Source organism: Camelina sativa, chromosome 15, assembly GCF_030686135.1.
Source record: "Camelina sativa cultivar CO46 ecotype springtype chromosome 15, ASM3068613v1".
Classification (NCBI taxonomy): Eukaryota; Viridiplantae; Streptophyta; class Magnoliopsida; order Brassicales; family Brassicaceae; genus Camelina; species Camelina sativa.
The window spans coordinates 4262778-4286620 of record NC_141894.1 but is presented as its reverse complement, the minus strand read 5'-3'; the positions used below and the strand labels follow the sequence as shown (position 1 = coordinate 4286620).

At 35.1% G+C, this 23843-nt stretch overlaps 4 protein-coding genes and 1 pseudogene across 6 annotated transcripts; 3 read left to right on the top strand and 2 right to left on the bottom strand.

Annotated features, from left to right (window-relative positions):
- Window positions 1–556: 556 nt before the first annotated feature.
- LOC104745234 (cytochrome P450 77A4 pseudogene) lies at window positions 557–2554 on the bottom strand (annotated as a pseudogene). The gene has a single exon (XR_015581807.1). The product of XR_015581807.1 is annotated as a cytochrome P450 77A4 pseudogene (transcript).
- A 2341-nt stretch (window positions 2555–4895) lies between these two features.
- Window positions 4896–10658, top strand: LOC104745233 (phosphatidylinositol-3-phosphatase myotubularin-1). Its single transcript, XM_087488233.1, has 19 exons — window positions 4896–5221; window positions 5426–5494; window positions 5671–5745; window positions 5886–5957; window positions 6072–6141; window positions 6369–6418; window positions 6494–6783; window positions 6988–7061; window positions 7147–7210; window positions 7329–7394; window positions 7698–7797; window positions 7884–7997; window positions 8113–8282; window positions 8434–8518; window positions 8856–9074; window positions 9191–9250; window positions 9345–9409; window positions 9488–9767; window positions 9857–10658. Exons 1-19 carry the CDS (start codon window positions 5099–5101, stop codon window positions 10340–10342), a joined length of 2532 nt encoding a protein of 843 aa, XP_087344359.1. The 5' UTR covers window positions 4896–5098; the 3' UTR covers window positions 10343–10658.
- A 228-nt stretch (window positions 10659–10886) lies between these two features.
- Window positions 10887–13846, bottom strand: LOC104745232 (3-phosphoinositide-dependent protein kinase 2). Of its 2 annotated transcripts, none has more exons than XM_010466429.2 (11): window positions 13385–13846; window positions 13097–13277; window positions 12942–12994; window positions 12739–12840; window positions 12541–12649; window positions 12359–12437; window positions 12042–12207; window positions 11797–11931; window positions 11556–11710; window positions 11245–11467; window positions 10887–11148 (listed from the first exon to the last, which is right to left on the bottom strand). In XM_010466429.2, exons 1-11 carry the CDS (start codon window positions 13559–13561, stop codon window positions 11065–11067), a joined length of 1464 nt encoding a protein of 487 aa, XP_010464731.1. In that variant the 5' UTR covers window positions 13562–13846; the 3' UTR covers window positions 10887–11064. The 2 variants fall into 2 exon arrangements, with proteins under 2 accessions (XP_010464731.1, XP_087344360.1); XM_087488234.1 differs by having other exon boundaries at window positions 13093–13277; window positions 13385–13822.
- A 676-nt stretch (window positions 13847–14522) lies between these two features.
- Window positions 14523–15026, top strand: LOC147926259 (nucleolar GTP-binding protein 1-like). The gene has a single exon (XM_087489166.1). The coding sequence runs from the start codon at window positions 14523–14525 to the stop codon at window positions 15024–15026; it is 504 nt and encodes a 167-aa protein (XP_087345292.1).
- Window positions 15027–16919: 1893 nt separating this feature from the next.
- On the top strand, window positions 16920–17708 carry LOC147926258 (nucleolar GTP-binding protein 1-like). The gene has a single exon (XM_087489165.1). The coding sequence runs from the start codon at window positions 16920–16922 to the stop codon at window positions 17706–17708; it is 789 nt and encodes a 262-aa protein (XP_087345291.1).
- Window positions 17709–23843: the final 6135 nt, after the last annotated feature.

Below are 23843 nucleotides of genomic sequence, written 5' to 3'. Positions count from 1 at the left end.
AAAAATTAAAAACCCAACCGCCGTTGGACTTGCTCTAATATTGTCGGCTCTTAAAAAACGTCGAGTTGACAGAAGTCGTCGTACAACACAATTCACGTGCATGTGGGCTATTAAATGTTAACTCAACTTAATGGAAGTCCCATATCACCCAATTCATCACAGGCATGTGTTCTCTTTTTCAGGTTTTCTCCTATTTACATCTTCTTTGTTGGCTATCTATAAATCTCGATTATTATTTATGTTAGGTATTAAAAGTCTATCAATCCTGATGTTGTCCTTTTTCATGTGAAAAATCCTTTAATATATCATATCCCCTGTCACAAATCTTAAGTAACTCATAAGGTTACGTACTGTTAGAAATATGTTTAATGTTTGCTTTGCATCCTGAAAACATTAGACTTTTATAGACAGATTTAATCATCTAACATTTTTGAAGAGAGATATTACGATAGCTTAGCTTTATTACTTTTTGGTTGATATTTTCGTTGTAGGTAACGAAATTATGAGTGTCACAATATCATCGTAGCTCAGTTTTACATATAAAAAGAAAAAATAATTGGCAAAAAGTAAAAGACAAATAATTTATTCGTATGTTTGAGAATTTTACAAAGCCCTCGACAAATTTCAAAACTATAGGTTCCCTTTAATATTAGCAGCACACAACGTTTTCATAATCAAACGAAAAAAAAAAAAAAAACAAATTTTAAGCCCTTGGCTTAACCATGGCTCTCAACGGTTCCATCATCACCACCGTGAATTCCAATTTCCCGACGAAATTAATTTCACTTCCCGGCGGATAAGCGCTCCACTCAAACTCTTGAACCATCTTCGCTAGCATCAAGTGCACGTGTACGGTCGCCATCGCTAGACCCGGACAAATCCGACGGCCAACACCAAACGGCATCATTTTAACACCGGTTACACCGGTTATATCCGCTTCCTCCTTACCCGAAATAAACCGATCCGGGTTAAACTTCTTCGGATCAGACCAAAGCTTCGGATCCTCATTAATAGCAGGGAGATAAAACTCGACGTTAATCCCAACGGGAACATCGTAACCGGCGACCGTCGTCTCCTCCGTAACAGAATGAGTCAACGTAAAATAAGTCGGTGGATGTTTCCGAAGAATCTCCTTAACGACTGCTTGTAAAAAGACCATTTTATCCACATCTTTCTCCTCAACTTTACGATCTCCAACCGTTGATTTAATCTCATCGTAGAGCCGAGATTGAATCTCAGGATTCACAATCAGCTGCGCGATACCCCACTCGATCGCAGTCCCCGTCGTATCAGTACCTCCGTTAAGAAACTCCGAGCAGAGAGACACGAGCTCTTCGTTAGACGGCGTCGTTTTACGACCTTCGATTTTTAAATCAAAGAGTGTATCAAGATACGAGAAAGACGACGCCGTTTTATCAGTCCCCGGATTCTGAATCGCTCTCCGTCGTCTCTCGATGAACTTAACGATGAAATCAACTTGCTCACGACGAACCTCGAGAGCTCTTGCTCTCTCCTTGGAGTAAAACGGAGCAAGCATCGGGAGATAGTCATCGAGTCTCGGGTTAAGCGTGATCAACACTTTCTTCATCACTTGATCCATGTTCAAAATCGACTCTTCGTCCATTTCGATTCCGAAACACATCTCTAAAAGAATACAAAACGCAGCGAATCTTGCGTTTCGTAGTACCCAGACAAGACCGTTGTTGTCTTTAGCTTCTGATCTGATCCTCTCGACGAGTTTATCCATAGCGGATTGTCTCGACAACCCGAATTCTCTGAACCTTGTCGAGCTTAACATGTTCTGTACCATGTTCCGTCTTAAGGACCGCCACACGGGTCCGTAAGCTGAAGCGTTGACGGTGAGCGTGTTGGAGCTGAAGATGGTTCTGGTCGGATTCTCGGAAGGTCGGGTTGCGAACATTGGTCCGCGTTGAATGAGAACGTCGTGGGCGATAGCTGAATCAGAGATGATGATCATCGTTCGACTCCCCATCCTCAACGTGAAGATAGGACCGTATTTGTTCCTTACGTCATCAACGTACTCGTAAAATTGCTTTTTGGAGCGAGCGAATTGGAAGAGGTTTCCGACAACTGGCCAACCCGGAGGACCTGGAGGAAGCTTTACGCGCTTTGGTTTGGAGCTCCTGCGCGTGAGGATCAGTAGAACCAAAGTGGATACGAAAATGGTCAAGAAGAGTGAAGGAGATATGTTACATGAAGTGGTGGTAAACGGAAAGAGAGACATTTTTTAGGTTCTTGTTTGGTTTGTAGCTATGGGGAGGGTTTGGAATGAAAAAGGGAAGAAGCAGAGGAAAAGGTATAAAAGCAGAGGAGAGCATGATAATTTAGGTGAGGAGAATTTAAAGTAAAACGGTTTTGTGATTGGGATCTCATTTAATGTTATGAGGCTGAAGTTTTTGGTATGCACAAGAAGTACAACGCGAATTTAAAGTCTTGTCTTTTATGACAAGTGGTAATACAGATTTTTTTTTTCTTTTTTTTTAATCTCCGAACGTGATTTTATACATGTCATCGTTTACTTTTTCAGTTTAAATTGTGAGTTCTTTTTTTATCTCCTGACCAAGATGATGTTGTTGTTACATCAATCTTCTGAGATGCATGCAACTTAATTACAAGTTTTAAGTTTAAAGTTTAAACCTCTGCACCGAGACTAATACAAAGTTACAAACCTCTTCTCATTTATAGCACCATGTCGATTCTCTACGAAATTACCATTTTATGCCTTAGTTACAAATCATAGTTAAGTTTTTACTTTTTACCTTCATATACAACAGATTCCTACAAAATCATGAATGCAAAACATGATATGAGTACCAGTGTGCATATATGATCAGTTTTGACATGAGAGTGTATATTGAATAAGATTTCTTGAATAATATTGGAGTGTCCATGAGTTTACAAATGTTCATATGCTAATTAATCCCGCAGCTTTTATTGTTTAAACCCTATATTTGACCGTGGCTCTCAACGGCTTCTTCATCACAACCGCAAACACCAACTTCCCGGCAAAATCTACATCGTCACTTATCCGGTGGACACGCGATCCACTCGAACTCTTGACCATTCTCGCTATCATCAAATGCACGTGTACCGTATCCCGAAGCGAGTAAACAGAAACAAGTTTCCGATCACCGGCCATCCTAGTGGGCCTGGCGGGAGTTTTATGCGGTTTGAATTGTGTCTCCGGTACGTAAGGGTTTATAACTAAACCGGATATGAGAATCGCAAAAATGGCTAAGAAGACATGATTAGGGAACAAGTCAATATGAGTAGTAGAAAGTACTGATAGGAGTGACATTTTTTAAAGCTAAATTGGAGGAATTGAAGAAGAAGAGAAGATGAAGCTAATTATTAGAGTGAAAAGAATTGTAAATACGAATATAGTTATTATTAGATTAATCGAATATTAAATGTTTGTAACGGTCGTTACTTGACTTTTTGAATCTTTGATGTGTTTTCCTATCGCTTTGTATTGTTGCTTTTTTAATTCCTTCGTATTATATTGGCTACAATTTCTGTTTTCGATGTAGTTTAATTTATTTACATGTAGGTATCATATAAGACGTTTTATAAATAGGCTTAAGCATATAGCAATCGGTTCTATGAAGTATAAAATCAATTTTCTAAACCGTTTATACGTTTTCTATTTTGATGGAAATTGAAAATTCCACTCAACAGTATATGGAATTGTATGATTTATCGGAAAAAAAACCCCCAAGATTGCAAAAATAGGGGACGAGGATACGAGTGTTAAAAAAATGGTGGAAAACTTATGTCATGTAATGTTATAGGTGTTTTTCTATTGCCTCTTGAATGGTGGAGGTGGTAACATGCTATGTTTTGCAGATTGACTTAGGTTTTAAAGGTGGTTAAATATTGAAAGTTAGCACCGACATATCATTTGGATTGAAGCGGTGGAATTTGTCAAATCTTACAAAACTTGAGTTGGGAATGGGAGAATTTGTAAACTAATCTTTCAGTGATAAATTGTAATTTTTTCTTTTTCTTTTTATAGAAATGTGAATGATAAATTGTAATTTTATGAATGGACATTGGTAGAGCACCAGGAAATGGTGCAAAACGTATTCAAGTATACCATCATAAGAGAAGCGATTATCATAAGTTAAGCACCGACATATCATTTGGATTGAAGTGGTGGAATTTGTCAAATCTTACAAAGCTTGAGTTGGGAGAATTTGTAGACTAATCTTCCAATGATAAATTGTCATATTTTTTTTTTTTTTTGATATGAATGTTAATAATAAATTGTAATTTCATGAATAGACATTGGTAGAGCACCGGGAAATGGTGCAAAACGTATTCAAAACTAAAAGCACATCTTTTTGGTTATAATTTGGAAATTTTTCTTTTTATTGGTGTTTTCTATTTTTTTTCAAGTATGTAAGTTTTGAAGTGATTTATGTATGCTAAAATAATAACCAGGGGAACAAGATATACAATATTTCAAATACTTTGTCAATTGTTGCAGGTGTTTTTTTGTTGAAGATTATAGATGTTGATGTTTAATACCAATTCAAATTGTTTTGATATACACTTGTGGATGGTTTCGTAGTTTGTTTTTTTTAAGACGGTGACATATTATTATTTCGACAACAAGAGATACAAGTTCTTCTACCGTCCAAACTTTAACTTTATCTAATTCTAAGATATTTTGTATACTATAAACTAATAATTTGAATAAATCATATGCTTTTTTTTCTTTTTCTTGCTGGGTCATTTTCATTTTGTTTAATATCTAAACAAAGACGGATTTGACCAAAAATTTATAAATTGACCAAAAATTTATTGCCTTGACTGTTTTTTTTTTTTTTTTCCTTTTAATAAATTTGCTGGATAAATAGTTAAATACAAATAGATAACGCTAACAAAATAAAGTACAAAAGGAAAAAAAAAAAAAAAAAAAAAAACAAGACAGCACCGTACCAAAACTGTGTCGTATTAAAATTGTTGTGGCGAAATAAATCCGTCGTTTTGCTCCGTTGATCGGCAGGTGAAAGTTTCTTCGTCACCACCGTCTCTTTCTCTCTGGTTTCTCTTTCTTAATTCTTCTTCTCTGATGACGCCGCCGAGACCACCGTCTGGGCGAGGAAGAGGAAGGCCGCTGCGTGGTTATTCTGAATCAGAGAAGATGATGGATGGTTCCGGTAGTTGGGATACGCTTGATTGGACCAAACTCGATGTAATTCAATTCTCTCTCTCTCCCCACCTTCCTCTGATTCTTAGGGTTTCTCACGTTTTCTTCCCTTTTAACCTACAATTTACACAGACAACACGTGAATGTCGTTTTTTTTTTCATATTTATTCTGGTTATTATTTGTATTGAATTGATTGCTCAAAGTTTCTTGTTTGGTTCTCTCTCTTTTTGATTGATGGGTTGCCGCAGTCAGCTACAGGGTCAGGCTCTTTTGCTAATTTGAGTTGCTTGCTGGAATCGGAGAAGGTCGTCGTCGAGGTATGTGTTTGTTTTTTTGTAGAGTTGGTCAAAGTGATCTCTTTTTATTCGAATTTTCCTTTTTAGGAACTTTGTTACCATATCCGACTTATGGAATTTGCTCCTCTTGTATTTCTCATGATAATTGTAAAGTTGTCTTGTGAATCTTTTATCTAATTTCTGGAATTTGTTTACAGGGTTATGGAGTTGTGCTTATTAACACCGATGAGGCAGGAACCTTGTTGGTGACAAACTTCCGTATTCTTTTTTTGGTATGATTTTGTCTTTCCTCTGAGTTGATGCATTTATCTATTTTTCCCTGGCAAATGTGATAGTTTTAAAATGTAGACTACAGTTTCTTGATCATTTTGAGTACTGTTGATCAATATATTCTTTGTTTCTATTTGTGAAGAGTGAAGGAACCAGAAAGGTCATTCCACTTGGAACAATTCCATTGGCAACTATTGAGAAGTTTAATAAATTGGTCAGTTGCTATACCCTGGGGACAGAGCTATGCGATTGATCTTAATTTAGTTAGGCTCTGAAGCTTTTACATTGTTTATCTTATGTATTTTTGATTCATGGGTGGTGAACATAGGTGCTGAAAGTTCAATCAAACCCTCGTCAGTCTGACAGGAATCCACCACGACGTCTTTTACAGGTCACTGGTATGTTTCCGGACTTGCTATACCTGATTTAGAGTAGGTTTTCTTTTGTCTGGATTTTGTATCATAGCTCAGATCTGCTTTGGTGTTGAATTGCGTTCTTGACTCTTAAGTCTTAACGTCTGAATATTATCTTGGACAATAGATATCTTCCCATAGTGATGTTGGTTGAAGTCTTTTCTTCTTTTCTTACAACTTTATTTGATGCCATGATTACTTGCGTGGTGCAGGAAAAGACATGAGGATAATTGTTTATGGATTTCGTCCTCGAACCAAGCAGGTGAAACTTTCACTATTATGCTACCTTACTCATTTCTCCCTGAAATGATCTGTATAACCTTTCATACTTTTGCAGAGACGTTCAGTGTTTGAGGCATTACTGAAATGTAGCAAGCCAGAGAGAGTATGGGATCTTTATACTTTTGCTTGTGGGCCTTCCAAATTTGGTAACGCAAACCCAAAGGAAAGATTGCTTAATGAATATTTCCGTCTCCTCGGAAAAAGTTCAATACGAGCATCAGCGGATATGATTGAAGATGGTTCCTTCACATTGTCCAATGAGCTGTGGCGGATAAGTGACTTGAACTCCAATTATAACTTGTGTCAGACGTACCCATTTGCCTTTATGGTTCCAAAATCCATAAGGTATGACACTGATATCTTTTCGGAATTTTAAAAAATTCTCTATCTATACCTTCTAGACTGTGAGTACTACTGTCTTCATTTTTTACGAGCTTTCCAGAAAATTCTCTTCATTTATCTGGCATGTCTCTTTTTCCGCATTGGAACAAGACCATGTTCCTGTTGAGAATTATAAATTAAAGAAATAACAAGTCTCTGTTGCTGTAGTGATGAAGAGTTGCTCCAAGCATGTTCTTTCCGGGCAAGATGTCGTTTACCTGTGATCACGTGGTGTCAGCCAGGTAGAAATGCATATATTTTGGCTGCTTCCATTTTAATGATGCTCGTATTGTCTCCAAATGACATGCTTTTTGGCCTCAATTGCAGGAAGTGGAGCTGTGATAGCACGCTCATCACAACCTCTTGTGGGTCTTATGATGAATATGAGGAGGTATATCAGACTTTCAATTTCACGAGGAGACATTTGGATAATTGTTTAGTTTTAGTTTTGGATTTCAAAGTTCACAAAGTGATAGATTCTGAAGTTTAATTTGTTTCAACTCCAACAGTAGTTTTGATGAAAAACTTGCTGCTGCATTCTGCTCTCAGTTAGCTGATGCAAAGGGAGAACGAAGGTGAGCTTCTGATGTTCCCGTAGTCTGGTTAATTCTTATGTCTTGTATTTTATGCTTCGTTATAAAGAGTTAAAGTTGTGGATTGTGAATGCATCTCATAAAAGGAAATTCACACTCTTGTTGGTCTTGGTGGATACGTGATTTTCTTCTAAATGCATCAATATGTCGGTTTGGTTTCTATTAATATACTTGCTATTTGGATAGCATTCACAAGCTAGTGTTGAACTGAGCTCATATGGGATATATTCAGTTATTCACAAAGATGTACTTTTCTCATCTTGTTTATTTTTTTCTACTTCATAGGAAGCTATATATTGCCGATGCAAGACCTAGGAAAAATGCATTAGCAAATGGAGCCATGGGAGGCGGCTCAGAATCATCGTCAAACTATTTCCAATCTGAAGTAAGTAAATGATCTTGGTTTTTTTATGCTTAAAGTCTAGATCTTCTGGAATTCCATGATTTTAGTGACGGCGTTTCTTTCTGCAGATTGTTTTCTTTGGCATAGACAATATACATGGAATGAGGGAGAGCTTTTCCCGCCTTAGAGATTATTTAGACATGCACGGTACAACATCATCTGATGGGAGATCATCGTTCTTGGTGAGTATTGAATATCCAGGAACTTTTTTGACTGATTCAGTTGGGGAATACAAGATGATGTATTACACTTTTATGGTGCTAATCATTAAGATATATGTATGCGTGGAATCTACAGAGACACGGTGGTTGGACCTGGGGAGGAGGCAATCTTAGTAGTATGTCTGCTTCAGTATCTTTACTTGGAGACAGTGGTTGGTTGATACACATCCAGAACGTTTTAGCTGGCGCAGCATGGATTGCTGCACGTGTTGCTATGGAGTCGGCATCAGTTCTTGTGCACTGCAGGTTAGATACCTGATTCACCTCACCGGCTAACTATTTCATTTGGATACCAATTTATATACCTGTAATAAGATGAAGATGCGTTTGTTTTAATCAAAAGCTTCTATTATTATTATGATTGTTATGTCATGATTCATCATATGTCATTACGCAGTGATGGATGGGACAGAACAACTCAGCTGGTTTCTCTTGCATGCATATTACTTGATCCATACTACAGGACTTTTGCTGGGTTTCAGGTATTCCTTGTCCTGATTTGGTGTTTCTGGGTTCTTGTTTTTGTATGTGACTATGTTTACGAAAGTCTTTAATTTAGGTTTGACTTTTAGTTGATATGGTTTCTCATAGAGTATGTTTCAAAACTGTAAAATTGGTAACTAGACTGATTCAATGATTTACAATTTAGACTGGGAGTAGCATATTGAATTCTATTCTTCATATCCATTCATGTTTCGCTTTTCCCCGAATGAAGATGCTTACCGTATCAGTCATATGTTCTTTCTCACTAACTGTGCATCGACATTCTTGTTTGCTACCCCATTTTCTTATGTACTTTTTCTCTTAAACTCATATCAGGCTCTTGTCGAAAAGGATTGGCTTGCCTTTGGTCACCCGTTTTCGGATCGTGTAGGAATGCCTAACATATCAGGATCCGGTAATTTTGACTTACCAAGACAGTCTTCTGCGGCTGGAAGTTTCCCTTCATCTCCTGTGCGTCAGTCTTCAGGATCAGCAGCCTCACAATCTTCAAACTCTTCCCATGGGCATAACAATTATTCGCCTATATTTATTCAGGTGAGCGAGCAGCTATTCCTCTTGCAATTATAGTAACTTTTTGGTTTGTTTTAGATCTATTTCAATGGGTTGGCCGACCAACAGCTTATACTATGTTCACATATATGTGTTTCCAGTGGATTGATAGCGTATCACAGCTAATGCGGATGTATCCTTGTGCTTTTGAGTTTTCTCCGGTACGTATGAAGCCGAACACATTTCTGACAATTTCATGTTCAACTTCTTCCCGTAATAATACTACCACTTTTGCCGTAATATTTGGTGTTTCAGACTTTCCTGGTAGATTTTATGGATTGCTTGCTTTCATGTCGTTTTGGGAACTTCTTATGCAACAGGTAAAATTTTCTTTTGAAGCTCCGTTGTAGAAACCAATTGGTATTAATGTATTATGTTTGACCTGGTGTAAATTTCAGTGAAAAAGAGAGGGAACAATGTGGGATTGCTGATGCATGTGGATGCATATGGGCTTACTTGACCGATCTGCGTTCATCTAGTGCAACTTCTCATGTCCATTGTAACCCGTTCTATGATCCGTTGAAATATGATGGCCCATTATTGCCTCCGGCAGCATCTTTAGCTCCTACCCTTTGGCCCCAGTTCCATCTCCGCTGGGCTTGTCCCGAGGAAGCTAAAGCTGCAGATATCGGGGTCCAATGCAGAGCTATGACAGTGAAATATTCAGAAATGCAAAAGGTAACGTACTTAGCTCATCTTCTTCTTACCTTTTCTCTTTGGCTATATAGTGTATCAAAGCTTTTAACATTCTAATTGATTTGAAACAGGAGAAAGAAGCAGCAGAAAGAAGAGTGGACGAGATATCTTTCGCAATGGAGTCATTAAGTGCAGAGTTGCTAAGAGAGAGACATATGAGTTGGTTAGCTAGGGAATCAGCAAACCGAGCCACCAAGGAATATGCAGCTTTAACACGAGCAGTACAATCACTCGGCTGCAAGATTAACTTCAGTAGATCTGATGTTGAAGACGACCCAAGGGCAGGCTCTCTGGAGAATAACCCTAGGAGACGAAACAGACAAGGGAACAACTCAGATGTTTCTGTATCAATCTCACTAATGTCTGAAGAAAACAGATCTGAAAATCCGATAGGACGAGTTTGTGAAGCGTTGTGTCCATTGCGTACAAGAGAAGGATTATGTCGATGGCCTGAAACGGGATGTGCTCATGTTGGAAGTCAGTTTGTCGGGTTAAAAGCAAACTTTGATGCGTTTGACCGGCTTGCCATCAACGATAGCTATTTCCAATCTAAATGAAAGAATTAAACTCTGAAGGAAGCTGTGATACTTGTAACAGTATAAAGCCAATGGAGGATCAGAATCATCAATAAAAAACAGTCTGAAGAAAAGGCGGGAGCATAACCATATAAACTGACAGTGACACCCTGAGTTTTTGGAACAAGGGAGTTTCTCATCTTGTTACTTTTGTGTATAGCTAAAAGCATTTTTTTTTTTTCTTAACCACTAAACAATTATTTAATTTAGATCTATGATTCTTTTTGGTTTAAAGTGAAAAATAAAAGTTGGGTGAAAGTGATGTACAGTTTCAAATGAATCGACTATTTTCTTATAATTTACCGTATTTATGGTTAATGTAAAAGACTCGGAAGTGGACAAAATTCCATACAACTTCTAGAGTGTTTTAGTTCGAACAAGTTGGGTCATACAATGACTCTTCTTAACTCTATTTCTTCTTTAGCATTGGACAGCAAAATGTTCTACTGGATTAAACCGTAATCAAGACAATCCGAATCAAAAACTTTACGAAATATAATTGAGTAACACTGAACCAAACCAAAACTGAAACTAGAAACCAATCCATATTAGCTTAGGTGTTACTTTGGTTACTGTCATTCATAAATCTGTCAGTATGGGCTCCAGAAACGTCTTGTATGCATACAGTGAGGTGTAATCAATTGAATCAAGGAAATGGGGGAAAAAGGGACTTTATGAATTGACATCATCATCAGCTACGAGTCTCAACGGTTTTGAAGAGTTTCAATTGCCTTTTTCCACTGCAAAGCTCTTTGTTTCGCATCTTCAAACGATAAAACCTTCTTCGGCTGCCAAAACATAAACAAGAATCAACAATCACATATCAATTTTGCATAGGAAAAAAAAACTGAACAAGTGAAGTTAGCCATTGGATTGTGTGTTACTGTGCAAATCTTGAAATGTGAAGGACTTGAGACTTGAACGTTGAGGTCGTTGGAATTATCAGACCAGATTATGTTCCCTTTTACTATAAGCTTTGATGGGTCAACGTATATCAGTCTCGGTTTGTTGGTGAGTATTAGTTGCACCTTCTTACTTGTGATTTTCTGTAGCTTCTTCACTGCTGATATCATTAGAACTGATTCTCCTGGTTCTAGAAACTGTTGCCTGTTACAAAGCAAACAATGGAAGACCGGATTAGACTTTAAAAACCAAGAGTGTGCCAGAAATATGTAAAAGCCTCGTAGTGTCTCACCATCTCGAATCAAAAGAGTCTATGGAGGCAAGCCGAGTTATGGAACCTGAGGATTCAGAGTGTCCGCCGTGTCCATCGTTATGCAAGACTGAAGCATCTCCAACATGTGTTGGGTTCCATGGAGAACCATCCCTCTCTGGAGATGCACTCTGGGACTGCGAATGAAAAGCTAGATCAAGAAAAGTACAAGATGGGAAACATTTTTGTGTGCCAATTAGAAGTAACTAAAGGAGGTAAATACCGCAGGATCTGGAGCTAGTTTTGGAGGAGTTTGTGACCTTAGGTTTTTCCAATCAACTCCCTTGAAGAAAGGATGTCTCTTGAGAGAAGCATAGCCTTCTGATCCAGCTCCTGGTCTTCTACTAGGTTCTGTATCCTAAGATGAACCATATCCACACACAAAAAAGATTGGTGACGATGGCTTTTGAACTTGACTTGTAATTCCTGGTTTAGCAAAGACTGAGTAAAAAGTGAAGCCTATCTTACTAGCAATCGGTCGATGAGGTCTCTTGCTGCTTCTGAGAAATGATTTGGAAACTTTATATCTCTGGCTATAATTCTTTGGAAAATGAGCCATTCACTAGCATCCTTGAATGGAGAAGTTCCTGAAAGCATTTGGTACAGAGTGCAGCCAAGCGCCCAGAGATCATTTCTGTTTGAATATGTTCCAGAAAATACCAAAGAAAAGTTGTTCTAAGTAAGAGGCGTGTAGTAATCCACAAAACTAAAAGGCTACTTCACAACAAAAAAGTCCATACATCATCACATAGTGGTCAAAGTTTGGTCTAACAATAAACTCTTACCCGAAAGTTGCTGGAGAGGAGTTTAGAACTTCAGGAGGAACATAAGCAGCCGTTCCGACAAAAGTGCACGCCTTATCATCTGCATAAGTCACGAATATATAATAGACATGCTTAAAATCCTGAATCTCAAAGAAAAACTTAAGCTTAAGAATATAGAGAAAGATTAATGGAACTCATATTACCGGATGCTGCATTAGGAAGTACTGTAATTTGGCTGTCTTGCATTGGCTTTACACTACCAAAATCAGCAATCTTAATGTGCCCATCTGAAGTTAGCAACAAATTCTCCGGCTACTCATTCAAAATTAAGGGAAAGGATTAGCAAATAGTGTTCTTGTTCGGTCTTAACAAAAAAGATGGATCTCTGAAAACGAAGTTACCTTGATATCTCGATGTATCAGTCCCATATTATGTATATACTCAAGAGCATCCACAACTTCTGCACTATAGAACCGAGCTTCATCCTCTGATAGACGACCTTTCTGCCAAACACAAATCAAAACAAAAAAAAGAACAATAATACAACTGCATTTTGAAAATTATGTATCACTCTCCTCCTGGATTCTAAATAGTAGTATCTTACTCTGGTGATTTGGTCAAAAAGTTCCCCACCCTCGCAAGATTCAAGCGCCATATCTACAAAAAAAACAAGAAGGACCCAATATCACTCATAACCAATCACATCCCTTCAAGCAACAGAGACTAGTGGATAATGTTTCATGAATAAAAACTACCTACATAGTGATTGTGTATCTTGAAATGTAAAGAAGAGTTTCACAATCCCTGGATGTTCAAGTTGATCAAGAACAATCCTTTCTAATTTAACATAAGCTGTTTTATTCTCCTTGGTAATAAACTTTTTGTCCATGATCTTCAAAGCATACACAGTTCCATTTTCCTTCTTCTTTGCCCTAACAACCTGATTCAAATCACACACATAAGAAGAAAGAGTCAAATAAAGGAACAATTTTTAACCAAGAATAATGTGAATTGATTTCATGAATCGAAGGAATAAAAAAATGAAACCTTTGAATAAGAGCCAACACCATAGATCTTGCCAAGTTCGAAATCATGGCTGGTGAAATTCTCCTGAGGAGCCTTAAATGCGAAGCTTTTGCTTCTAGAAATAGTTTCACCACCATTTGATGATGAATTGCCTTGAAGAGCAAGCTTTGAATCAAATTCCTTGTCCATTGTCAACATCCCACAAAACTTGTTCTTTACATGATGAGACCCATCTTGGGATCTATACGGAAACAATGATGATCTTGAAAGCTTTAAAATGTTATATTTTTTTCCGATTTCGAAAGGTGACAACTTTTTTTTTTTCAATGGGATGAAAAGGAGACGAGAGAAATTAGGAGAATTTGATGAAGGGGAGGTGAAGTAGATGAATCGGAGGAATGTGACACATTCTTCTTCATCGTTTGTTTTGTTTCTTCTTCGTCAAAAAAAAAACTCAACAATTAAAAAAATATAAATTTAGCTGTCCGAGAAACGGAAAATGAAAATAAAAAAATAGAGATTTTGGGTAGGCCTTGGAACACTCTTTATTGGGCCTTGGATAAAAGGGAGAAAGAAGAACCCAAACACTAAAAATATAAAATTAGATGGAGGTTTTGGGATTCGAACTCAAGCAAAACTTTTTATTGGTCATGTAGTTTCCATAAACGATTGGGAACCCTAGCTAGTTTTTCTAAAGACAGAAGCTGGTGAAGGGATTTGTTGCTCATCCTCGTTATATTTTTCATCGCAAGTCTCTTAAGCAAGCTCCCTAAACCCTAAAATTGGGGCCTTGATTGAATGTCAAGTCTTTTGTGTTTGGTAAAAATTTCTCAGTCTTTTCTTTTTTGAGGGTTCTTGTGATGTGTGTTGTGTCTTTAGAAATTGCTTAGGAATTGAAATTGCCTGAGTTGAACAAAAAGAAAGAGAATTGTAATTCTTTTTATTTTGATTGGGTTACTTGTGCAGAAATTAATGGGGGAGAACAAATTCAAGAAGATAACTGCTGTGGTTCCAAAAGAAACCGATTTTGTAAGAGCCATCGGTTTAGAGTTTCGGAGACCAGAGTGCTTTCCGTCGTTTCCGTGATGATGATCATATCTTTGATATCCAAGAACACTATGCGGTCAAGATCAGGTCTGCGGAGGCAAGGCTCTCAAAGATGCTCAATGAGGTTTTAGTCCAGTTTCCTCGCAACCATACTCTTAATCGGTCGCACACCCTCCTTGTCCATCAGCGCTACAACCTTGCACGCTACGCTTTAGCTTTAACTGTTGTCTCCGATGCTGAGGACATGATCAAATCAGTCTCCGATGACTTTGTACGCCAGCTTCTTTACACTCGCACGGATGATTTTGACTCGCGGGACAAGTGCAAGTCCCTGAGAGTGTCTGCTCTTGCGCGTATGTTTACTTTTGCCATGAGATGCGTTCCTGTTTTGGCTTTTCTCCAAAGGGTCAGGGAGTACATGGCGAATCTGGACGATGATGCTGCTCTGATGAACCAGTATCGGGACGACTTGGCCGCGGGCGCATTCCCTCAACCTCTTACTGAAGACGAAATTGCCGACTTTGTTGAACCAGAGACTCTGCTTTGGCTTGAGGAACTGGATCGTCAATATGACCTCAGCCTCGAAGGTGATGTTGGTCTAAGGAGTGCATTGTGAAAAACTCGGACGCATGGAAGCCTTGGTTATCTAAAAGGGCTTTTTTTGATTATCGCTGATATATGAATATGTTGAAGAATGAATGTTTTGTCAGCTTTTTATTTATTTTACTAACGTATGCTTCTTTGAATTTTTGTTATCCGGTTCCGGACCATCTTATGTTTTGGACCTTGTTGTTTCCAAACTTCTTCTTCTTGTTGTTGGGTTTTTGACTAGTAATTACAAATCTTCTTTTCAATTCATTGAAATAAACAACATTCTACGAACCAATATTGAAGACTAAAAGACACATGCATATGTTTCAGGCTCAAGTAAGACTCTTACGTTTCACTAATCTACAAGACCAACAAAACAAATGGTCCAACAATACCACCTAGTTTTCTCTAAAATTTAGCCCCAATATGTTGTAGTTTCTGTTTATTTTATGACCACTTGTGAGACCTTCCAAAAAAACATCTCCTACTTGCTGCTAGATATTTTAAATATTAGTTATTTCTAATATTAATTTTATTGCCAAGTATAACAAGTAAATCTTTTTTTTTAATATAATGTAATTTTTTTTAATATAACATAATATTCGAAACGATTTACATTATATTAAAAAATAAAAAATTTACGTTATATTATTTTTATATTTGTAGTGTAACATTGTTATACTTGCCAATAAAATTAATATTAGAAATAACTAATATTTAAAATATCTAGCAGCAAATAGGAAATAACTGTGTTGTATCATCATCAGCAAAAAGTAAACGCTGTATTATAGCATATTGAGTTTCCATAGTTATATATCCAACGAGGTCTTTTGCATCCATATCAACACCCCATGATTATTCTCAAATCTATTTCAAATATAATTTGTACACAATTTGTCTAGGTAGTGTTGGTTGTTATACTTTTTGCTTAATTGTAAACTTTGTGAACCTGTTATGTTTTTTTTCTAGTAAGTATTCGAGAATTCATTAATCATAAGCAATTGTAATATTAATGTATGGATTGATAGACTCGTTCAAAATTTATAGCGTTTAAATCAATAAAAGGTGGACTATAGCGTTTTTGACATCGCAGCCACCAATAAAAGGGGATAACATCATACATAATTTATCATCTTTAAATCATAAAAAAAAAAAAAAAAATCAAAATGATTTGTATCGTATTAGAGGGAATACTCAACGTCGTCTTAGTTTAGAATGATTTGGTATATGTATTTTATTTCTTTGATTAAAATTTGTATTTGGATGGTTGATTAATATATATCCAGAGACAACAAAAGACAGCAAAATTTTCCAAACACAACCAATCATTCAAAATTTCTCATCTTAAGTCATAACAACAACAAAAATTTAAAGTCAAAGAGCCCAGGCCTCGAACTAGAGAACATACCAAAGGATAAAAGTGAGCGAAAGTCAAAAGATATTTTTGAAATATTTAATATTGGGCCCTTAAATTATGGAAAGACCTATAAAAGAAAAGAAAAGAGCTTGGGAAAAGGGTTTAAGAGTGCATAAACTGCTTGGATAAGGTTAAGACGAAGACGAGCACCGGAGCACGAGCTAGCTTGTTTGTTCTTCTGCGCCTCCTTCCTCTTCCTCGCAAGCTCCTTGGATCCTGTGGTTTGTGTAAAAGTTTCTCTTTCCCAAAGTGTTAGTTTTCTTTTCGTATGGACGTTGATCACTTGATCCGTTGTAAAAATTTGACCTAGATTACGATCGTAATGTGTCTTTGATTTGGGAATCGAAACCCTAAATTTTTGTGGCCTTGATTTACAAGTTAAACCTTTGTGAGAGCAGAGATTTGGTAAAAATAATATGGTCTCTCTCTGCTTAAGAAGCTTATTGTGACTTTGGATTGTCTCACTGTTTTATTAATTAGGTAGGACTTGCATGTGCAGAGATGGATTTAGCAAAGATGATGGAGGTGATGAACAATTTCAAGAAGATTAGTGTGGTTCCAAATGAAAAGGATTTTGATGATGCCATCGTTTCTCTCATTCAGAATCAGATAACAGCTGTTATCCCTAAGAATCATCCGTTTTACACTATCCATGACTTCTACACCCAAGAGCTTTGGCTCGCAGAGATGAAGTTTAGTGCCATGTTCGCTGCCGTCAGCAAGGAGTTTCCTCCCTTCAATTTTATGTATCCCTCCTTCTCTTACCTTCTCTGTGGGCGCTACAATGACCATCACTACCTCCTCGCTCAAAATCAAGTGCAACATGCAAGGGCATTGATTATCCAAATCGGCTGGGTTTTTAATGACCTAATGAACCAGGACGATTGTGATTCACTGGACAAGTACAAGCGCCTTAAAGTGTCTGCTCTTGGGTGTTTGCATACTGTTGCAATGAGATGCATGCCTAGTCTTGATTTTCTTGAAACGGTCAGGCAGCACATGACAAGCCTCCCTGAGAGCAATCTCGAGGAATATGCGATTGCTGCTTCTTCTACTACTACCAAGTTCGACGCCACCTTGGCTCTTGAAGACTGCGCATTCCCTCTAACTCTCGATGTTCATACTGTTGCCGACTTTGTTCGTCCTCACGTTTTGTCTTGGCTTTATGAGTTGGAACGTGGACATGGCCCCATGTACCGAGATGATCCAGTGGTCTTTGCAGAACAGTCCGACAATCACAAGGAGCACCACCTGGCTGCCGTTACCAGCATGAAATCCTTGGTTATCTAGTTAAGAGCTTGATTATGCTTCGTATCTCTCTTGAACAATCCAATGTCTCTCTCGTCCTTCTTTCTCTTTTTATGCTTGGTCGTGAACTTGTTATGTTTGTTCTCCGGATCTGATTTGCTGTTTCCTTGTGTCCTTCTTGGTCGTCAATAAGAACATATCTTCCTCTATATTTATATCAAAGACTCTTTCTTCTCTCCCATACAACATTAACGTTGGTACCCTTAAAGGCACTGAGTAAATTGTATATTTGGCTCAAGTTTTACGTATTTCTTCCACATATACTACTATTCCAAACCTCTTTCATTTGAGCCAAAATGTATGTAGTTTTATTTCATGACACTGCCTTGGAACTTTGAGTCCACTTGTTGTTGTGACCCTCCTGATTGTCATACTCAAGAGTGTCCAATCTCCTTCCCTTTCCCACTAGTAAGATGCCATCCAAGCATCCGCTCTGATATGTTATCCTTATGTGACTTTTCTGTATAGCTAAACTCACCAGCACCTTCTTCTATAGCAAAGCCATCATCCTCGTCTTTATCTCCGGGAGTGGCAGGACTACCTAAACTAAAAAAAAAGATCGACATATCTTTTCAATAGCAAATGATCAACTCATGTCAAAATCACACTAACCAAATAAAGTACTCATAAAAATGGAACAAAACACAAAGGAAAATAATCAAAATCTACCCTTATCTCTATTGTATCTTGTCTTGCACTGAGGAAAGACTGCTTTCCATTGTTCCTTCCATACTCATGCTCATACTCATAGCACGGTCTACATTCACAGTCTTCCCAACATTCACATTCACTGTCCTGCACCTACCGACAATCACACTCTACTACTCTATAAAGGGATGCATCAGCTTCCACTACAATTTGAGAAACAAGACGATCAAATGCGGCAACTAAAACCACAATTTGTTGCCGCAGAAACCTCGGCCATTTACAGAACCTCTCCTTGTTGTGAGTTTTGGGAGTGGTTGGTCAAACACCGAATTAGTTTTAACATGCATGAAAAGAGACAAGCTTCATCGAACTTGCGAAACCTAAACATGGTTTGATGATCATTTGGATAATGAAAATGAATTTCTTTCTCAGAATGGTTCACTATTGTTTATTCAAATTGAATGCTTTAGGATATTATAAAATGGTTCAAAATGTCACATGTAACCATCTTAATTCATTATTGTTATTCTTCCAAATTTTAATGGGTAAAACGAAATCAAAATATCAAAGCTCATAACAGAAGAAACGACATTAAAAGTTTTCAATTATTGTCAAGCCAAAATAACCTGATGTTTTCAAGAAATTTTACAACCAAGAAAATCTATATGTATTTCTCATCCCAAAAGATCCTGGACTTCAGGATAGACGGCCACATCAAATGCTGTCTGCAAAATAAATAAGACAAAATTAATTTTATATTACAAAACCGCTAATAAGCTGAAAACGTGTCAGTCAAGCGAGAGGGCTAGATCAAGGTGGCAAGGGATATATGCATAGCTACAATGTTGGACAGCATTTGAAAACATAATGGAAAGCTGTATCTCCAGCAACGTCTCTAGCATCTGTATCAACGCCCCATGCCAAAAGATGCCCTTGATGGTTTTTGGACTCGGTGTGTGCTCCTTTGAGTAGGAGGAGTCAACACACGAAGGATGATTGAAGAGACAAGCCGCATGGAGAGGTGTATCTCGGTACTCACTAGGAGTATCAATGAGAGCTCCATACTCGAGAAGAAGCTGGGGAAAGACAACTATAAAAGAAAAAAAGCTAGGAAGGGTGGGCGGCGCAATTCATCTCGGCTAAAGGATTCTACAGCGAGGGTTAAGAGGAGTTGTTTGTTCTAATTTTGATGTTCTAAATTCATTGATTATTTACAAAACAAAATGAATCGCAAAAATAATTTTTTTTTTTAAAAAAAACTAAAAACTAAAATAAAAAAAAATGGAACCGTATCTTTAAAAACAGCAAATCATCACCACTCCTACATGCCAAATGAAAGGTTGTATCTCCAACAAAGTATTTTGCATCCATATCAACGCCCCATTATAATTCTCAAATCTATTTCAAACAAAATGTGTACACAATTTGTCTCAGTAGTGTTGGTTGTTATACTTTTTGCTTAATTGTTTAACTAGAAGATATCCCGTGCTTAAAGCATGGGTCAACATTTTAAAACAAAATTATAATAGAATAATAAAAGTTATTGTTATATTTTTTTTTTAAAGTTATTTTGTTTGAAATAATATTTATTTTTAATTGTTCTATAAATTTATATATGATTTTTTGAATACTAATTATTTTAAAATATTATAGTATTATATTTTTGACGTATATCACAGTTTTATATTGTTTGTTTGTTGTATTTGCATCATTATTTTGTGAAATATGAAGTAGTAATTTTAATATTATAATTTTGAAAAAATAAAATTTATTAATTTATCAGCTATATAAATTTAGTTTTACCAACCCACCAATGTGAAAATTAAAATCACACATTTTATATTCATAGATCGAATAATATATTTTTGTTTTTAAAAATTCAAATCACAGCATATGCAGAAAAAATATACATTTTATTAATCCTAAATATAATATTAAAATTCCAAACAATTTGTAAATAAAATAAAATAAAGATGATAGGAAAATTATAATTTGAAATCTTAACAAAGTCTTTGAAATCTAGTTATTAAAAATAATTATATTGACTATTTGGATATAAAATCCTAGTTTTTGAAATTATGATTTGTCTCCAAGAGACATTCTCATAAATAACTGAAGATTCATTTCTATAAATTATAATCTATTTCGAATTATCTTATGTTTTAACATATGCATTACAAAAATACATTTGTTGAGATTATAAAATCAAACATAAAAAATATTACTAATATTCTTAAATGATTTTTTTTAAATGATACATATTAATATTTGAAATTTTTTAAATGTGGAATAAATTCCATCGTTAGACATTCAGTTTAGTAATCACATTTAACTATCTATTTCATCGTAAAACCATAATTCACTTCTTCATGGATTAGAGTTAAAATTTTAATAAAAAAATAACATGAGCATCATATAAGATTATATGTATATTGGTTAGTATTTAAGTTTAATGATAAAAATAATCAGTAAAAAAATCAGTTAACATCCACAAAAATTTTGGAAATCCAAGAATATCCTAAATATTATTCTTTTATATGTCATAATTTCATAAGTAATACTTTTGTCAATTTTCATCAATTAACCAAAAATTCATTCCTACAAACTCATTTTTTTTCAGGCTTCTCATATTACTACATGCAGTAAAATCTTTAAAATAAAATATGTAAAACTATACTAATACACATCATGTATTAAATTTTTTTATTTTTTAAGTTCATTACTCTTTCAAGGTTTTGTGTGCTTACTTACAATAAAAATCTATATATACATTTTTGAAGTACATTTTGGGTTATACCCTTTTATTTGTACTTATTTAAAAACTTATTTACAAAATTAATCCTTAAAAAATTTCCAAAAATAACATTACTTCAGATTTTGTTTCTTAAATAGTTTTTACATACCATTCCAACTAAAAAAAATACAGCAGAATCAATATGGAAACAGAAACTAAGATACATTTAACCACACTTTCTATTACGTATTGAAGATATTCTATCTCTGAATCATTTGCAAACAAAGAAAACAACAATTTGATTCATATTTTATTTTCTAAAACTTGTGAGCTTTGATTCTTAACGTAAGAAGAAATTTGATACACATTAATTTAAATATTATAATTAGTATCTATAAACTTAATAAAATTTTAAAATATTTACGAATATGTAAAATTAAAAATTTTAAATTAAATACTATACAATATGGTTATATAGTAAATGAGTTATAAAGAGGACATGTTGGAATTAATAAAATGTCATTAAATTTGTGCTAATACGGGTTAAATCCTCATTTTATTATTTGACAACAATATTTGACATATAAAAATTAAGTTGATTTAACTAAGATTGTATAAATAATTAGATCATAAAGAAAAAATGTGACTTAATCATAGTGTATAAATGACTTACTGTGTATTTAGATCTCTTATTTTTGTTATAATAATTAAAAATCAAAATAGAATCTCAAACACTAAACAAAACAAACTAAATATAACAAACAAATGGTCATGAAATATATTGCGGGTTAAAAAATTAATATATACATCTAGCCGCATAAATGGTCGGGAAATTTAATTATTCCTCTATTTGGAAAACATCTAATATTTTACAAACAAATACAATATAAAATATAAATAATAATAAAAATTATATGTACGCGGTGTACCGCGGGTTAAAATCTAGTTTATATTACAATGATTAATACAATTTATATCTGACTTAAATTATGTTAAATAACTTATGGTATTCTTTCTAACTTTGTTATTCATTATTTATTGATTAATATACATGTTTTATTAGTTTCGTTTTTGCTTACACATGTCAAATTTTATTGGGAACACATGTATAAAATAATTAGCATACAATGGAAAATATATTGATTTTGTTAGTTTTCCTTTTTGATTTAGAAAATATATTTTTAAAATATAAACATGTAAAATTCTGTAAATATAATTAGCTGTTCTACTACGTTTACAACAAAATAATTTTTTTTGACATGTGTCAACATCTAATTAATATATTTGACACAAAAATAACATGAGCATCATATGAGATTATATGTATACTGGTTAGTATTTAACTTTAATGATAAAAATAATCAGTAAAAAAATCAGTTAACATCCACAAAAATTTTGGAAGTCCAAAAATATCATAAATATTATTCTTTTATATGTCATAATTTCATAAGTAATACTTTTGTCAATTTTCATCAATTAACCAAAAATTCATTTCTACAAACTCATTTTTTTCAGGCTTCTCATATTACTACATGAAGTAAAATCTTTAAAATAAAATATGTAAAACTATACTAATGGACATCATGTATTAAATTTTTTTTTTTTAAGTTCATTACTCTTTCAAGGTTTTGTGTGCTTACTTACAATAAAAATTATATTACAATGATTAATACAATTTATATCTGACTTAAATTATGTTAAATAACTTATGATATTCTTTCTAACTTTGTTATTCATTATTTATTGATTAATATACATGCTTTATTAATTTCGTTTTTGCTTATCACATGACAAATTTTATTGGGAACACACATATAAAATAATTAGCATACAATGGAAAATATATTGATTTTGTTAGTTTTCCTTTTTGATTTAGAAAAATATATTTTTAAAATATAAACATGTAAAATTCTGTAAATATAATTAGCTGTCCTACTACGTTTACAACAAAATAATTTTTTTGACATGTGTCAACATCTAATTAATATATTTGACTTGTGTCACGATCTCGTTAATTAGTAATTTTGACATCAGACTTTATATAATAAGATATTGCATTCAAGTATATACGTGTAGTTCATTGTAGTATTTACTGATATATTGGCACTGATAGGGAGAGATAATCTAAAAGAATTAAAATTAATTTAAAGTCTTTAAAGCTAAAATTTTAACAATCATATTATTATTATTTTTTTTTGCAAAGTCTTAAAAGCTAAAGTATTTATCAAAGACGAGGATACATAAACTGATAAACATCAATCGATGATGATGCATTGACTTAATAGTTCATAGGAGATTCTTGATAACAGGATCACCGGCCATGGATCGCGGTGTCTTTCCTTCAGCATTTACCGCCCTAGGGTTGGCCCCTGCTGCCAATAGCCTTGTTATCATGTATGTGAACAGATCAGTGTGGTCAAACCTTGCTGCAATATAATGCAGAGGGTGTGCCATAAAAATAAAAGGAGAAGATTAGCATAAGGAATAGCTAGGAGCAAACAAAAATAAGTACATAATGGGGAAGAAGAAGACTCACAGTGTTTCCCAGCGCATCAGTAGCAAGAACACAGGCCCCTGACTCCAATAGGACATTAAAGCACTCGATACCACCATCTTGGCAAACCACATGAAGAGCAGTCTTTCCACGCAGATCAGCAGCATCTACATCAGCGCCTCTTGCAACTAGAGCCTGAAAGTTAAACTAGTTACTAAAATGTTCCTTACAAAAGTTCAAC

What these genes read in the sequence shown, in the direction of transcription:
- LOC104745233 (XM_087488233.1), top strand. Translation starts at nt 5,099, where the DNA reads ATGACGCCGCCGAGACCACCGTCTGGGCGAGGAAGAGGAAGGCCGCTG. An exon ending in ATGGTTCCAAAATCCATAAG is followed by an intron (nt 6,784 to 6,987) that starts GTATGACACTGA and finishes CTGTTGCTGTAG; the next exon opens with TGATGAAGAGTTGCTCCAAG. An exon ending in GGGAACTTCTTATGCAACAG is followed by an intron (nt 9,410 to 9,487) that starts GTAAAATTTTCT and finishes TGTAAATTTCAG; the next exon opens with TGAAAAAGAGAGGGAACAAT.
- LOC104745232 (XM_010466429.2), bottom strand. Translation starts at nt 13,561, where the DNA reads ATGTTGACAATGGACAAGGAATTTGATTCAAAGCTTGCTCTTCAAGGC. An exon ending in ACTTCCTAATGCAGCATCCG is followed by an intron (nt 12,438 to 12,540) that starts GTAATATGAGTT and finishes TGACTTATGCAG; the next exon opens with ATGATAAGGCGTGCACTTTT. An exon ending in GACTCTTTTGATTCGAGATG is followed by an intron (nt 11,468 to 11,555) that starts GTGAGACACTAC and finishes GCTTTGTAACAG; the next exon opens with GCAACAGTTTCTAGAACCAG.
- LOC147926259 (XM_087489166.1), top strand. Translation starts at nt 14,523, where the DNA reads ATGCTCAATGAGGTTTTAGTCCAGTTTCCTCGCAACCATACTCTTAAT.
- LOC147926258 (XM_087489165.1), top strand. Translation starts at nt 16,920, where the DNA reads ATGGATTTAGCAAAGATGATGGAGGTGATGAACAATTTCAAGAAGATT.